The following is a 16,282-nucleotide window of genomic DNA, read 5'->3' as shown; positions in this document are numbered from 1 at the left end:
GGTAAACCTAAGGCTCATTCCACCAGGGGCAAAGCTGCCACGACGGCTTTGCTCCGTAATGTTCCAATTGCAGAAATCTGCAAGGCCGCCACTTGGAAGTCGGTCCATACCTTTGCCAAGCATTACTGCCTGGACACTGATGCCAGGGCAGACGCTCAGGTTGGGCAAGCTTCACTGCGAAATCTGTTCGCACAATAGTGGTGTTATTTCTCGTTTCTCCACCGCCGCTTTGGTGTGGGGATGGGCTTGCCATTCTATTCACTAGATTATGACTATACACAGAGATCCCCTACTACGGAAGGAGTAGTTTCTGTCCTGTAACTCCAGTTCTGTAGTAGGGGTATCTCTGTTATAGTCATAAGCGCCTGCCCTCCTCCCCGGTGGAGAGAGATATTCATGTAAGGAATGCTACAGGTCCGGCGTGTTACGCCTTCAAAAAGAATTGAAAGTAAAAGGGACCTGCAGTGCATTCTGGGATACTATGAAGTTCTGGAAAGTTCTCTTAAAGGCACAGTATCCTGTTTTGAGCCACATAATGGCAACCTCTGGGGCTTGTCTGTCCATGTCTTCCTCTCTATCATTCCAGAGGGTTTTTGCTGCTGAAGCAAGGAAAATCTGGACAGGCTTTGCTGTTTGTGGATTTTTGGTGGAATTTCTACATTTTTTGACACCTTAAGAGATTATTTTTGATTGCTCCGGGGTCCACGCACATGGGCGGGACTATTCACTAGATTATGACTATAACAGAGATACCCCTACTACAGAACTGGAGTTACAGGACAGAAACTACTCCTTTATTCCTGTGATGGATTTATTTATACATGAACCCACGGGGCACCTTAAATGTGCCCTCTGAAAGCCTACCAACTTCTAGTGTGCTGGTGGACTATTGTAGACAAGCCTGCCACCTCAGACAGGTTAGGTTTCTGAGCCCCTGCAGGTGAAAGCCAGCGATCTCTGAGGGCAGAAACAATCCCTGCTCCGGCTGGAGGTGTTGTAACCACCTCCAAGCAGGAGGGGCAAGTGATCAGCATATTAAGGCAGGGCGCTTCGAAGGCCTTTGCTGCCTTTGATATGCGACCCAAAGCTTCCCCAGGCAGGGGAAATGCCACCACCTGCTTGGACCCATTTGGTACCAGGACGGGTGGGAAAATTAGCTAGTCAGGAGGTGTGTTCCCCTCTCAGGATAGTTTCACCTCCAAGGTGGACTACCTGATGTGAACACGAATTTTAGAATTCCACCATCTTAGTTTTGACTGTATTATGCTCTCTGGGTCATGGTTATGCCACTTTCCCAAAGGAAGTGGCCATATAGAGGGTTTAGGCACCCTAAAGGTAAGTAGCCCATTGGCTACTACCTGTCGCTCCCCGTAATGCCCTTAAATTAAGTATTTAATTGGCACCCCTGACACCAGGAACTTAGATTGGATTGATCCAGAAGGAGAGGACAAAGAAAAGCCACGAGAACTGAAGACTTGATGTGGACTCCTGGTGCCAAACCCTGCCTGCCTGCACCAGTCTTGACTGCCATGACCAGCGACTCGTCCTGCAGCTGAACTGCTTCCAAGAACCCCGGTAGACTGCCAGCCATTCGCAAATTGACAGCAATCTCCCTCGGAGTAGAGTAGCCACTCCCCTGCATTCTGCAGGCACCGAAAACATAAAGTCTGGTTTACTGAGTTGCCGCTCCCCAACCAGCTCAACACAGCAGCCTCCCAAGAAGAGGACCATGTGCTCCTGAAGGTCAGTTCTGCTCCACAGTTCCCCCACGAAGTGAGAGGACACCAGATCCAACCGAAATCGCACAGGACCAATACTTAGTACAAGACCCCTTGCAGCAAACCGAGCCCGTGAGAGTCCTTCCAGACTCCCACTGCACCAAGACTGAGCTGCTGTCGAGGGACGTCAGCACCACAGAGGCCCACCTTTAGAGTGGCCCATCTGTCCTGATTTTGCACCCTCAACCGGCGGAACCGACAACTGCAATTCCCAAGGACACACAGAGCCCAGCTGACCTTTCTACTTTGCACTCGAGCGGCCCAGCATGGATACCCACGAACCGGTTGCGCCCTCTTGTCCCCTAAACCCTTGTGACCTGAGCCCCCTGTTGGGAGCTTCCGGATGTGTACCCCTCTGCAGCCTGTTTCTAGGTGGCCCCCCTTCTTTCCACTGGCGTACCGTGCACAGCTACCAACCCAACCAGCACCTCTGCACCTGGATCCCCCAGGTCAGGTATCTGCTGGTGGTACTTTAGACTGTGCCCTCCTGCTGCCCTAAGACCAAAGAAGACCTCAAGAAACAGAGAATAAAGAACTGTATGCAACATATACCTTTACTCCCATAGGGAAGTAATGCTACATAAAGACGCATTTAAGTGAACTGTTTATTTACTTGTGAAAATTCACATTTAAACAAGTACTTATCCGATAACGAAGGTCTTGGTATCAAAATTGATATGAAACACAAGTTATTTTTCTAAATTGGTATAGGTTTTATTCCTGAGTGTGTGTCTCATTTATTGCCTCTGTGAGTACAACAAATGCTTAGCACTGCACTCTGATAAGCCTAAACTGCTCACCAACACTGCCACAAAAGAGAGCATTTAGTGTTATAATTTTTGCCTCTGTAAACCAATAAAGTCTGCCTGGACTCTACACAGTGTAGCCAGTTTTGGTCCACTATATAAAGATTTAGCTTCCAACAATCACTCATTGCTATTACTGACTTCCTGCCCCAAGTGCCTGAATGGAGGACCAGCCTGCCAGCCAGTCTGGAGCTGTGTGTTCCTGTAATTGGATACAAAACTCTTATTCTTGCTTGTTTGGTTTTTTTGTTTAACTTTGTTTTATTGATTTCCAAGCAGTTAGAAATACACATTATGGATCCCACATCTGCCCTTTTGTGTTTAATCGGATCCCTTCTCCTCCCCGGATCCAGCCCCAAATTCTCGGTTCTGTGCAAGCTACCCCTCTCCCCCCGGAACCGGTGTGCCATGTCGGAATCAGAGCAAGCGCGTGCATCAAAGGTGGAGATGTCCCATCTTTCAAGAGACCTCTGTTGTCTGTGGTGTATCGGTGAGTCGGAGCAGGCGAAGGTATTTTGGACATGTGACTTCATTATCTAGTGCTAGCAGAGATAGTATAAGGCACAGATAGTGTGGAAGGAGGCTGTTGAGTGTGTACGATTAGCTTGCAGACGTTCCATACCAATGCTGTACCACAGCTTATGTAACCAACACATGTGTGTTGGGCGGGTCTGTGTGCCCCCAAAAGACAAGATGCGATGAACCGCTGCTCCTATTGCCAGTCTCATATGTCTCCCTCGTATTGATTTCAGTGGAACCGTAAGAGTGTTTGGAAGCCCCAGGAGTGTGTACACAGAAAAGCAAGGTATTTTGGTGTCTAAGTGTGTGTCTATGCCATTGAGGAACGCCGTCCAGTATCCTGTCACCTTCCTGCCCTCCCATAGTATGTGTGTTAGTGTTCCCTCTTAGTCGCAGCCTCTCCAGCGTGTTGAACTACGATCAGGGTTGCCGCTATTCAATCGGACTGGAGTCCGGTACCAGTAAACGGCCACCTTAACTGCTGCCTCTCGACTTGCTGTGTTCTTGGCGGTGTGGTTCGCCCTATAGTTGACCTGTTGCCATTGTTTTGGGGAGAGGCTTCTGCCCGATTCTTTCTCCCACCGTCGCTGCCAGGCCGAATGCCCCGTTGGAGCTGGGGGGCGTTCTAGTTGATAGAGTTCGGAAATCATTTTGCGGTCCGAGTGCTTGGACAGGAGCCATTTCTCGTAGGCAGTTAGCATTCTACTAAAAAGGGAAATAGGTCAGATGCAAAAAACTATCGACCTATTTCCCTTTTAGACTCATCCCTGAAAACCATGAGTAGGGTGCTGCTGCTTAGGCTAGAAGAGTGGGCCGGGAACAATGGCATCCTCGCGCAGTCACAATTTGGGTTCCGGAAGGGACTTGGGACCATCGAACAGTGCATTAACTTGGACCTCATAATAGGGAAATTTATGCGCGCGAAGCAGGGTACGCTTTTCCTCTGCTTCGCAGATTTAAGTAGCGCGTTTAATTTAGTTGATCATTCCCTATTATGGACAATGTTATTAGAACTAGGTGCCCCTGCAGCGATTATTTATTTCTTGGCCAGACTTTATACTAAATTATCTGCCCGTATACGGTATGTTCAAGCAGGGGAATGTACTGAAAAAATCAAGGTCAATTTAGGCATAAGGCAAGGCTGTGTCCTTGCACCCCTCCTTTTTTCCCTTTTTATTAATGCCATTGATGCAGAGCTCAAATTGGTTAATTCTGATGCCCCGCAAGCCGAGGGTCAAGCCATCCCCGTGCTGCTTTACGCAGATGATGCGGTGCTTTTATCATGAACTCCCCTTGGCTTGCAGAGATTAATGGATAGGTTTTCAGGTTTTATTAGGGGAAGGAATCTGAAGATTAATAATACTAAAACATTTATCATGTCGTGGCCAAAAAATGAAGAAGTTGAGACCCTTCTATATTGAGAACCAAAAAATACAAGTTGCAGAAAGATTTTGCTATTTAGGAATAACTTTTAGCAGTAGTGGTATGCGGTCGCAGGAGATAACTAATGTTAGAGCCAAGATGGCCAAAAGTGCCTTTGGAGTTTTAAAAATTTGCTAGCAAGTTGGGGGATCGCCGTATCCATGACATGATGTCTATATATCGTCAAAGATGCGTCTCAATCGCACTTTATGGATCTGGTGTCTGGGGGTATTGCCACCATGGGGATTTGCAAGTTGAAGAAAATATATATTTTTTAAAACTACTTTGCTTACCTATGTCAGCCTCTACTGAGATAGTACACCACGAAGTGGGGTTGGAATATCTGACAGATTTAATTGGGCTAAGACCCCTGATGGTATGGAGAGCGATATGGTTGAAGGAAGAAATTGGTTTTTACTAGAAGTATCATCAGTGACTGACTTTGCATGGATAAAAGCTCATTGATCCCATGGATTAACTATGTGGCAACAACTTTTAGGGATATTTTTAGCGTGAATATTATGGCTAACCCAGAAGCGTAATCAATATTCCCAAGAAAGAGATCAAGTATATTTATCTGGGGAAGAAAGCTCAAGTACGTAGAGATGCTAACATTCAGTTAACAGTCCCCCAGTACTATTACTCTAATGTAGTCACTACTGGATATCAAAAATATCTAATGGTAGTCACTAAACCATCCCATTGGTTTGTTCTCACTGGGTTAAGACTGGGAATTGTACACCATTTGGGGGCGTTCCCCTGTATAAAAAAAATCCTTCTGCCCCATGCCCCTGTGATGGGGTCACGAAACAGAGCACTACGCACTTTTTATTTATCTGTGATTTATACCTGTACTACCGCATTACTTATCTTAAACCACTGTTTAAAAAAAATGCAGTAACAACTATAAAATCTAATATGAGCCTGTTGTTCTCTTTAGAAGAGCCAGATATATGTTTTTTTACGGCCACCTACATTCTCAAATCAATGGCCGCAAGGAAAAGCATGGTTTTTTAACATACATTTGTTGTTTACTGTTACATGGATATGCATTGATTTCCCTCTACGCCTATTTTTAAACCTGTCTTTCCTTCTCCTTGATAACTGTACCAGAATATAATTTTAAGGACTGCAATTGTTATAAATCTTTTTTTATGTGCTTTTATGATTCTTTTTTTAATCGAATAAAGTTTTAGAATCGACTAGGGGGCGCACCTCCTGCTGCAACAATCAATGACGGAGTTGGAAATATCGGAACCGTTTCGGATCTTTAACATCATACCAGTGCGACAGGCCAGAGAAATCGAGAAACCCTTCAAGGTCAAATAAGTGTCCTGTGAACTTGCAAGTCGAGGACCGCCATTGTGGGAACGCTCGCTCCGCAAGCCCTGGTAGAAACTCTGGGTTGTCAAACAGAGGCGTGAGGGGCGAGGGAAAGGAAGTAGGCCCTCGTTTAGTTGCTACTGTGTCCCATGCTTTCATCACCGAGCGGGTGATTGGAGATTTATTTAGGTATGCCGGTCTGTAAGGCCGTTTCAAGAAGGGTATTTTCCAGAGGGATAGTCGCGACATTGCCCTGTCTTGAAAAAGCCATCTTTTCCCGGACTCAGGTCTACGCCATTCCACTTGATAGCGAAGTTGTGCAGCTCGATAGTAGCTCAAAAAGTTGTGAATCCCTAATCTTCCCTCTTCTGGAGGTCGGTAGGTCTCTGCGTATCCGGGGCAGTTTCCCGGCCCATATGAAGTGTTGTATCTGATTTTGCAGTTTAGAGATGTAACTCCTAGGAGGCCCAACCAGTATCGTCTGGAAAATGTATAATATTGTGGGCAAAATGGACATCTTTACTGCAGCGATATGGCCTAGCAGCGACAGGGGTTGTTTCTGCCATCGACGTAGGTCTCGTAGTATTTGGGAGGTTAGATTGGTGTGGTTCTGCGCGACCGTCTGTTCAGTGGAAGGGGCCAAGACTATCCCCAAATAAGGGATCGCGGTTTTATGTCGTAGTTCCCCAAAGTCCTGAGATATGCCTTTGGGTGCGCTCTCGTTAAGATCCAGGGGCAGGAGCATTGATTTCCCCATATTGATTTTGAAGCCAGAAACTTTCCCAAATTCCATCAGCTCCCGCAGAAATGCCAGTACCGATCGCTTGGGCGTGCCGAGGGTCACTAAGATGTCATCCGCGTATAAACTAATGGTATATTGTTCCCCACCAAAAGGGATACCCAAGATATTGGGGTTGTCCCGTATCCTCTGCGCTAGGGGCTCGACGTAGAGCGCGAAGAGGAGGGGCGATAGAGGGCACCCCTGTTGCACGCCCCGTCTGATGGCGAACGGCCGTGAGCTGGTTCCGTTAATGCGTATAGTCGCCCTAGGTTGATCATAACAACTTGCGACCCAGGTCCGAGAGCGGTTCCCTATGCCAAAGTGTTCTAACGTCTTGTCCAGAAAACCCCAATCCAATCTGTCGAATGCTTTTTCTGCTTAGCAGTGAGGCATCCATTCCAGTGTAATGGGCTTTGTCTATTAAATGCATCAGATGTTTGGTGGTGTCGCTGCTTTGCCTGTTGGGTATGAAACCCGACTGGTCTGGTTTAATAACACCAGAGAAGCACAGGCCTAATCTAGCCGCGGGGACCCCTGTAAAGAGTTTCAGATCCAAATTGAGTAAGGAAATTGGCCGATATGCAACGCATTGAGTGGCATCTTTCCTGGGTTTGTGTATGACAATTATGTCTGCCTCAAACATATCCGAGGGGATGGAGCCAGGGTCTTGAAAGGAGTTAAAAAGGTGAGTTGAGATCAGAACTAGAAGTGGGCAAAAGGTTTTATAAAAACCGTCCGAAAAGCCATCTGGCCCAGGTGATTTCAGAAGTTTAAGGCTGGAAAAGGCACTGATTATTTCATTGACTCTGATAGGCGCGTCTAGAGCTGCGGCTCCTGCCGCGTTGATAGCTATCGTCGCCTGTCTGAGATAGGCCTCCCCAGCGCTGTCAATTTGAGAGTCTTTATTATATAGTGATGCGTAGAAGTCACTTAGGACCTCTGCTATCCGCTCGTCACTTTCAACCTTCTCTCCTTCTGTGGTCTGGAGGGCTGCGATTTTGGAGCGTTGGGCCCGGGCCCCGAGCTTACTCACTAGGAGCTGCCCCGTTTTGTCCCCTCCTATATAGTACGAATGTTTGAGCCGTAGGGCGGCATATTCCGCTCTGTCCAAGTCGAGGCTTGCTAGCTGCCCCCTGGCCGCTTTCAGTTACCGCCAAATTCTAGGGGCCCCAGTCCGGCTGTGTACTCTATCCAGTTCCACTACTTTAGCCGCTAACGCTTCCCGTTTCTCCTTACGGCAGCGGAGATAGCTATCAATTCTCCCCTCACCATCACTTTAAAGGCTCCCCACACCGCTGTCAAAGGTGTGTCAGTGTTGTCGTTGGTCTTGAGATAGTCAGTGATACATTTATGTATCTGCTGGGATACCTCGGTCCGTTGTAATAAGGACTCCTGAAGTCGCCACCTCCCTTTTGGTCTACTTAGTGGGTATATATCAATAGTCACTGTCACAGCGTCATGATCAGATAAGGCAGCTGGGGCGATGTCTACTGTGTAGACCAGGGTGTTAATTTCGGATGATCCAATAAAATGGTCTAGTCGGGCGTAAGTGTAGTGCACCTGAGAGTAGAAGGAATACTGGGTGCTCTGAGGGTGAGCCTCTCGCCAGAGATCCACCTTTCCCCTACTCCGCAACCAGCTCCTCCCTGCCCTCGATATTGCCCCAGTAGAACCATAGCGGTGGCCTGACCTGACCAGGTTGAGGTCGATGCCTATTAAAATCTGCCTGTCTTGTGGGCTAAGGACCTCTGACAGGGCGTCTTTAAGAAAGGCCTCTTGACCACAGTTGGGGGCGTATAGGGACCCTATTATGACAGGGATATCTCCCATCCATAGCCCTTTATCTGTGCTACTCTATCGCCCACTTTGCCTTGAAAATGTCTAGCTAACAGTATAGCCACCCCCCTTTCTTATCTGTAGTAGAGGAGTAGAATTGGTGGGGGAATGCCCAGATCTCATTCTATGGCAATCTTTGGACAGCAGATGTGTTTCTTGAAAGAGACATATCGAGGCCCCATAATTCTCTAAGTAAGATAAGATCGCACGCCTCTTGATGGGATTGTTCAACCCCTTCACATTAAGGGAGATGACCTGGACAGTAGGAGTCGACGTGGAATTTTCATGAGTATAGGTCGACTTGGCAGCGGGTATCTATGTCTCTGAATTTCATGTCATAGTCTCTAAGCCGTGCCAGCCTCCCATCGCAAACCTTATGTCTCGCTATGTCCCATCTTTGGCAGCACACCGGTTCCTCCGCCCTCCCTCCCACGAAGCCTCAACCATCCCCGCAACTCTCCCCCCCCCCCCCCACCCCGCCCTAATCCCAACAAAACATTCTCACCTGTCCATCAATGTCCAATACCCATCCTCCAAGGCTGCGGGCATATGGTAAGGAAAGAGCAGGGTACTTGTGTAACCCAGACGACCCGGGCCCCCCGCCCACAGCCAGCTATACTACAATGCTTTTTAAAGTTCCCATGAACAAATTAGAGAGTCTCTGGCGTGGAAGAGTCCCGCGATACCGCTGCTAGGGCTGATGCCTTTTTGTGTTTCATGGTTGGACGGTCCGGTTTTGTGTCTACTGTGGGCGAGCGTCTACGGCCCACTCTCTGCCATCCGCCCCCCAAAGATTGTTGTGAGGGTCCAGGGTAAGACTCAGGACTATGCTGTGTTAGGCCTATGTCTCTTGGAGGGAGCGTAAATGATGCAGTTTGCCATTCCATTTGAAAATCAGACAAAAGGGATGCCCCCAGGAGTACGACACTCCGTTGTTCTTCAAAAAGGTGCTTACTTCCCTGAACGCTTTCTGTTTCTGCAAGGTGATGAAGGCTAGGTCCTGGAAAAGAGCTATGGTGTGTCCTTGATAGATAAGGGGTTGTTTCAGTCGAGCCTCCTGTAGTATGCGCTCCTTCAGTGGGAAGTCCAGTGGGAAGGCCAGAATGTCTGGCGGGGGGGCCGGTGCTCTTCTCCCCAGTCCCACCCTGTGGGCTCGGTCAATGCGGACATCGAATTTTGGGCTGACACCCAGAATCTCCCTGAAAAGGCCTTGGAGATATCCGGCAATTTCTGTCCCTTCCTCCTTCAGTGGGACCCCTCGAACGCGGATGTTGTTACGTCGTGACCTGTTTTCGAGGTCCTCTGTGTGTGCCTGTAGGTCCACTTGTTGATCTTTGAGGCGGATGGTTTCCTGCTGTAGGTGTTCTACTTCTTCATTTTTGGAGATTTCGCCATTCTCTATGGCTGCCACACGGTCTCCTAGTTGGTCCACGACCCGGCGTATTTCTCTAACCTTCCCTGCTACCGCCTGTTTGAGTGTCTTAAAGTCCTCGCAGAGAGTGTTGAATAGTGTTTCTAGGAATGCCCGGGTGATAGGCACTTCCCCGTCATCCTGTCCAGTTGATGGCTTAGAGGCTGGAGTGGTGAGGCCCCCTTTATCCCCTACTGTGGAACCTTTAGCCAGCATGTCCTTTAGGGAACTCTCTCCTTTTTTCCTCATAGTGGCCATGGTGAGGTCCCATGACGCTCGCCCCGGAACTCCGTTCCCGGTCCGTGAGAGTGCTGCCGATGCTTCTCCCAGCTGTGATGGGAGGAGGATAGCCAGAGGCCCCACCGCAGTCACTGCTCGGAGGTACCCCTCTCGCTCCCAGCTGTGGCAAGTGCTTGGTCACGTCCTGGGTAGCTGTGCGCGTTGTCTCTACTTTAGGTCTGCCGTTATGCATCAGAGAACACTCGGGCTCCCACGACGTGGTTATGCAGTGGTATCATGCTTGGGGGGCCCCAACGTGACAGAGGAGGGATCGTAATGGGATAGCAGTGGGGAGTGTCATGCAATATGTGGCTCCGGTAGTTCTCCCTGTGCGAGCCGAGCGATCCTGGGCGGCTCGTTGGACATTTGTGTGGGGCAAGAGTGGGTGGCTGTTACGGGTGGCTGCGGGTCTCAAGCGATATCCCACCCTGGAGTAGGCCTCGTCGTGTGGTCTAGGTATGTCCGCGCTTAGGGTGTCATCTGCCCCGTCGCTGGTTAGTGCGCCTCAGTGGGTAGACCTGTTCTGTCGAACTGTGGGGGTGGGCGGCCTGTAATTTCAATTCAGCGGCGGGCTTCACCAAGCCTAGGTGCTGACTTCTTCGTACTGTCAGTGACAGCGCAGGGGAGCCTCGTCTGGTGTAGGCCTCACAACCACGGCACAGAGTTTTGCACTGCCGCGCTAGCTGTGCCCCTGGTCGGCTACCTTTGCACGGCGCCTCGGGGCCCGGCCTAGTCACCCCCCTCAGCCGATGCACCAGTGGGTGTGTGTCTCCTCTCCGCTGGTCAATTATCGGGCGTCACCTTCTCTAGAGCTTGCCGGGAGACAGCTATGTGGGTTCTCTGGATCAGGCCCGCTGATGGCCTAGCGGGGTCTCCTGTAGGCCTAGAAGCAGCGCTTTCGATTTTCGCGCAGCTGGGCCTCTCAGCTCCCGAGTGCGTCGCTCCCAGTGGCTGCTGTTCACTCCCCTGCCCCGCAGGCTTCACTCACGGCTTGCAGGGGGGCCGCTGTGGGAGTCTGCCACAGGCTCCGTGTCTCCTTCTTGGCTCAGGAGCCGATCCTAGGCTTCGGTCTCCTTCTTCGTCGTGTCACCACCTGGGTGCCATTTCCCTGGAGAGCGCCAAGTCACCAACTGGGTCGTTCCAGGGTTCCCCGGCTCACAAAACCTCTCACGTTGACACCGCCTCACCCCCACAAGCTGTGCCGCTGTTCTCAGCGCACAACTGGGTACTAGGCTCGTGTAATGGCTAGGGGTGAGGGCCCGCGGCAAGGAGCCTCTGAAGTCAACGTCGGATCAGTCGCCATCTTGGCCACGCCCCCTTCTTGCTTATTTTTAAGTAAAATATGTAGCTATGATAAGCCGAAGTGCAGAATTGTGTGCCACCATGACACATTCGATCCACTTGTGAAAGAAACAGCCACTGTTTTCCCCAATACTATAATTGCAGGGAGCTAACACTGCACATTTAGTTACAGGTTTCCCACATTCACGTGTGCTGTGGGTGAGTTGTTTTGTTTTTGCTCATCTTAGATGTGTGTAATCTGATTATTCCTAAATCTTTCCATGTTGTACTAGTGGCAATAGAGTATCTAGGCTCTAAGCAGTGCTTGTGTTTGTCTCTATTATAGTCTATCTCTGTGCCCGAACTTAAAGATGCAGATCATTCCCAACTATGATACCCAGGAAGTACTTTATTGAGAAATGCTCTGCTCACCTATTAAAGGTAGTTTTGGAAAATAGCTTCTGGAGTGCTGTTTGGAAAGGTGGGCTAACAAGATTCTGCGAGAAGGCCTGCTCTGTATATTCTGGAGCATGAGCCTCAGCAAAGTATATCTCCGCCGTCAGATTGGCAAGACAGTTTAAGATTTCAGGAATGGTTTGTTAGTGGTGGACATGTGTGGTGTTTTTGGGAAATCTCTTCTATGAAGCAAATAGGAAAGCATGTTCATCCCAGGGAAAAGGGGAGGAACACACTATATGCATGTGACTGTATGCTGCCCCTGCCAGCAAGGTGTAACTGTCTCTCCCTGCCACCCATTGAGATGGTCTGCCAAATAGCAGAAGCCTAAAAGCCTCAATTTAGCTCGATGGCCACTGCAGAGGTCTAAGCAGAACTTTTAGATCACTGATTCGAATCCTACTTGAGCTACACCAGCCTTCCATCCTTCTGGGCTTTATAAAATGCATACCTTTGAATTCCAGAATATTTAAAATTGTGTTAGAATATTTAGATGTTTCTGAGTTTAAGCCTTATTAAAAGGGCAACTTGTTAATTTTATCATTATTACCTTTACTTCCCTTTCTTTTTCATGTGGTGCATCTCTGTCGCACTACAGGGTAAGAAGACCTTTGAGCGCATTAACAGTCTTACCTTCAAGAAGTCCTTGGACATGAAGGCCCGACTGGAGGAAGCAATCCTGGGCACTATTGGGGCGAGACAAGAGATGGTGCGGCGAAGCAGAGGTGAGCGTGCATGATGTCTTAAAGTATATTAGAGTGCTTAGTGCTCAGTCTGTCTGAGGCTGATGTCTGACAGTGTCTCTTTTTCTGTCATTCACCCTGTCATTCTCCCCATTATTTGCTTTGTCTAGCGCAAAAGGCGAAGTCAACAGTAATTCTGTACTGTAGTGTAGTTCCTAGTTTCCCACTAGGACCTGCGCATTGGAATAACATAAACAGTAGTATCGACGTGGAACTGCGGATATTCCAGGCCTCCACTGACTATGCTAAACTTAATTGGGTTGTGTTACCAACTAGCTCAGAGGTCACTGGAAACTTTCTTCTCTGCATAGGAAGTGATCAGCTTCCTTGGCACAGACAAGAAGGGATTCAGCTTTCCAACAACCGTGCAACATGACAACTTTGCTCCTCAGATCAAGAGTCAATCTCTAGGGTCGTGTGAAACAATAGACATGTATTTCACTCAGTCAGTCTAGTGCAGTTTACTTTCACGAGATGTAGAGAATAGAGAGACGGGCGTTAGTCAATAAAGGGTTAACATTTATTGAACAGTCTTTCTTCTCGTACAAGAGAAATGTATTGCCACAATTGCAATAATTGTTATTATAAAAAGTACGTACAGTAAGATAAGTATTGCGAAATAGAACTGTAAAAGCATTGATATGGTTTCTTAGCCATACAATGGCATAAAAGTAATAAAACATATATACAGTCATATATACATTAGGCTAACATACTCAACTGGTGCTTCTAACTAAGCCTACCCCAGTGTGCCTGACCTAAGCCTAACACGTGAAAGGGGAGTAAGTAAGTAGCTTTAAGTTAAGTTGGTTTTGCCAAGGTTTGTTTCAAGAATTCTCGTCTAAGGGTTTAGTCAACACCATACCTCTGAATAGAATGATGGAGGATTGGTATCTCCTTCAGGGGTCTCTCTCGATATCCCAGTCACCCGCGAGGGTAAACCGGAAGTGCCGGGACTGGATTTCTCTGCACGAGAAAGGCAGCGGCTTCTCTTCAGCGCGTCGAGGAAGGAGGGGGGACAGCGTCCGCGGGCAGCTGGAATCTGCTGGATGTCTTTGCAGGGGGACGGCTGTTCAGCTCCTTAAGCGTACTGCACCATAGGTCGCGCTTTAGCGGCGATAATGGTATCAGCAGCTTCACCACCACAGGATAGCAGGCTGCAGCGACAGAGTGCTAGATTTACCAACACGGGGTCGTGCAGGCAGCTGGCTTCAGTAGCTCGTACAACAGGCAATTGCTTAAGGCAACGTTGGTAATATTTATACCTGACAGGTGCCGGGTTTGACGCAAGTTTGCTGGACATAAGATGTCAATTAAAGATGTCACTAGGAAGTGATAGTTATCAGTTGCTCATTAGAGTTCTATTACTAATCAAAACATAGCAAGCGGGGATTTCCAGGTTTGCTGAGTTTTTATCTTGTTGAAGAACTCGGAGTGTTATCTAGGAATATCTGATAGTGACTACTGCTCTGTCATTGCACTTATTGGTCGCAAAGGAAGTGGCAGAGGGAACTATGCTGGAATGTGGCTCTGTTCGTGTGAGGCCAGAGATGACTTTTCAGAAAATCGCACTTAAACGGTTATGCCAATATAGGGAATAAATGGATTTATAGCCGAATAGGGGCATAAGGTCACAGTATCGATCAGGAACCTAGATAAACACGCAACACCCACTCCACGGGTTAATGTCCATCAAAATTACTAAAACTAAAGCAATTAGATGCATGTGTAACATTGCCCACCCCAAAATACATAAATGCATTCGAAATAGGCGTACTTGTAATACATGAATTTTAGGTACTGTACGTTTTTTAAAGCATAGTAATCATTCAAAAAATTATTGCATATGAAATCAATTAACAATTATGCAAAAGGAATTACACATGAAGTATCTCTGACAGAAGAAAGGCGAGATAAATCATCACATAAAAATGCATTGTAATAACATGTGTGCTAGAGGCTGGTGTAATGTTGTTATGTCTCTAGATGTGTCTAGAAATAGAAGTGTGAAGCTTCTGTTCTCTAAGAATAGTTTTTACGTTAAGCAAAGAATTGTTCGTGCCAAAAAAGGGTCAATATTAAAAAAATGTCCAATTCAAAGAAAATAGATTTCCAAAGCTCTTGGCAGTTTTTGTTGATCAAAACTGAAGGCCGAATTCAGAGTTCATGGGAACACTGTGTGTCGGAAAGTTTCTCCAAGTTATTGTTTCTCTATGGGTGAGAACATCGTATCAGACAGGCTCTCAAAGAATTGGTCTACAAATTCAGCTGATAGTTCAACCAAATTAGATAGCGCTGTAACTTGGCAGGTGTGAGAATGATTGCTGTCATCGAAGGCAGGACCAGCAATGCTCACAGAACGTTGTACCTGGATGATGTTGCTTTTGTCACTCGCTCCACTGTTACCACTGGGTTGTAGCACAGGAGTCTCCACGAATGCCGTCATCAGGATTGGTAGCCGCTGGGGACAACACAATGCGTGAGCCGTTGGACTGAGCAAAGTATCGACGTCCATTGGTACTGCTGATGGAAGTGAAAGACAGATGTCCAACACGCATTCATCGCCGCAAAGCATACACCGTAGCACAGGTAAAATGCAATTTTGCCATATCGGTCTGAATGAAAGGAACCAGGTCATGTTTAGATCTCTCAGCCTGGCCAATCCGAGGACGTTAGTTATCCTGTCCCGGTAGCGCATTGCTAGGATTGTCTCTTCCATTCCCATGGGAGCTATGTCTGAGCTGAGGCTTGCCATAACGTAGCAGGAGGGTCAAAAATAGAATCCCTGCGACGAGTCCCAAAAATAATGGTATGCCGCCAAAAATGGAGTGCACAAAATCAGGAAAGATTCCCAAAATTGCCTGGAAGGGTGTTAGCAGTCCCGTAAAGACTGTCTTAAATATGCCTGGGATGCTTGTTGCACTAGACATGTTAAGGAGTTGGCTGAACATTTCTACGAAATGCACGGGGCAATTTGTTGAAAAAACGGTCATGAATTTCAGTAGCTGTCCTTGCAACTAGAAGATCATACGTCTCCTTAGATGACGTTATAGGCACTGTTGTCTGTAAAAGTACAGATTTCATTTTGCTTAATGTATCAATTCGTATAGAATAGAGATTCAGACGAGGCCAGATGGGAGTCACTATGTCTGGAGGCCCACTCGGGAACAATGCTTGCATACAACATTTGACCATGGACGTGACTTCTATTAGATAACTTTTCCCTGGCGTGAGGCCACAACATCTGTGATCCGTTCTAAGAATGTAACTCCCGTTTGCGAGTTAAATAAAGAAGGGCTCTATCTGAGTTGCAGGTGTGACTAGCTGGTGGCATGAAAGGTTGTTTGAATTTCCATCACATGCTCCGTGTAAATTAATACCCTGACACAAAAGTATACCGCTTAGTGAATGTTTACAATTTTCACCACTAAGAAATACATTTTTGTCACTGTCACTATAGCAAGAATGAGTGTATGGTAATTTCCATTCGGATTTTACATATCCTTTACCCAATTGTTCATATTGGCCAGCAGGTATGTACTCAAGGCACTTTTTAAATCGGAAAGTTGTTATCGGAATTGTGATAATTCCGTGTATTATCCATTCAATGACCGGACTCTCTGACATTGTCAATGGTAATCTCTCGA

At 47.5% G+C, this 16,282-nt stretch overlaps 1 protein-coding gene across 7 annotated transcripts in view; it reads left to right on the top strand.

Moving 5' to 3' along the window:
* Positions 1 to 16,282, top strand: part of LOC147748470 (dedicator of cytokinesis protein 7-like) — a 476,862-nt gene that overhangs the window by 328,909 nt on the left and 131,671 nt on the right. For all 7 annotated transcript variants that reach the window (XM_086962164.1, XM_086962156.1, XM_086962145.1 and 4 more), the window contains one exon: positions 12,491 to 12,617. In XM_086962164.1, coding sequence (XP_086818290.1) covers positions 12,491 to 12,617 — 127 coding nt within the window. The remainder of the gene's footprint in view (positions 1 to 12,490; positions 12,618 to 16,282) is intronic.

This window comes from Lissotriton vulgaris, chromosome 1_1 (assembly GCF_964263255.1).
Source record: "Lissotriton vulgaris chromosome 1_1, aLisVul1.2, whole genome shotgun sequence".
NCBI lineage: Eukaryota > Metazoa > Chordata > Amphibia > Caudata > Salamandridae > Lissotriton > Lissotriton vulgaris.
The sequence above is the reverse complement of the archived record's forward strand: the minus strand, read 5'-3'. Positions and strand labels throughout refer to the sequence as shown.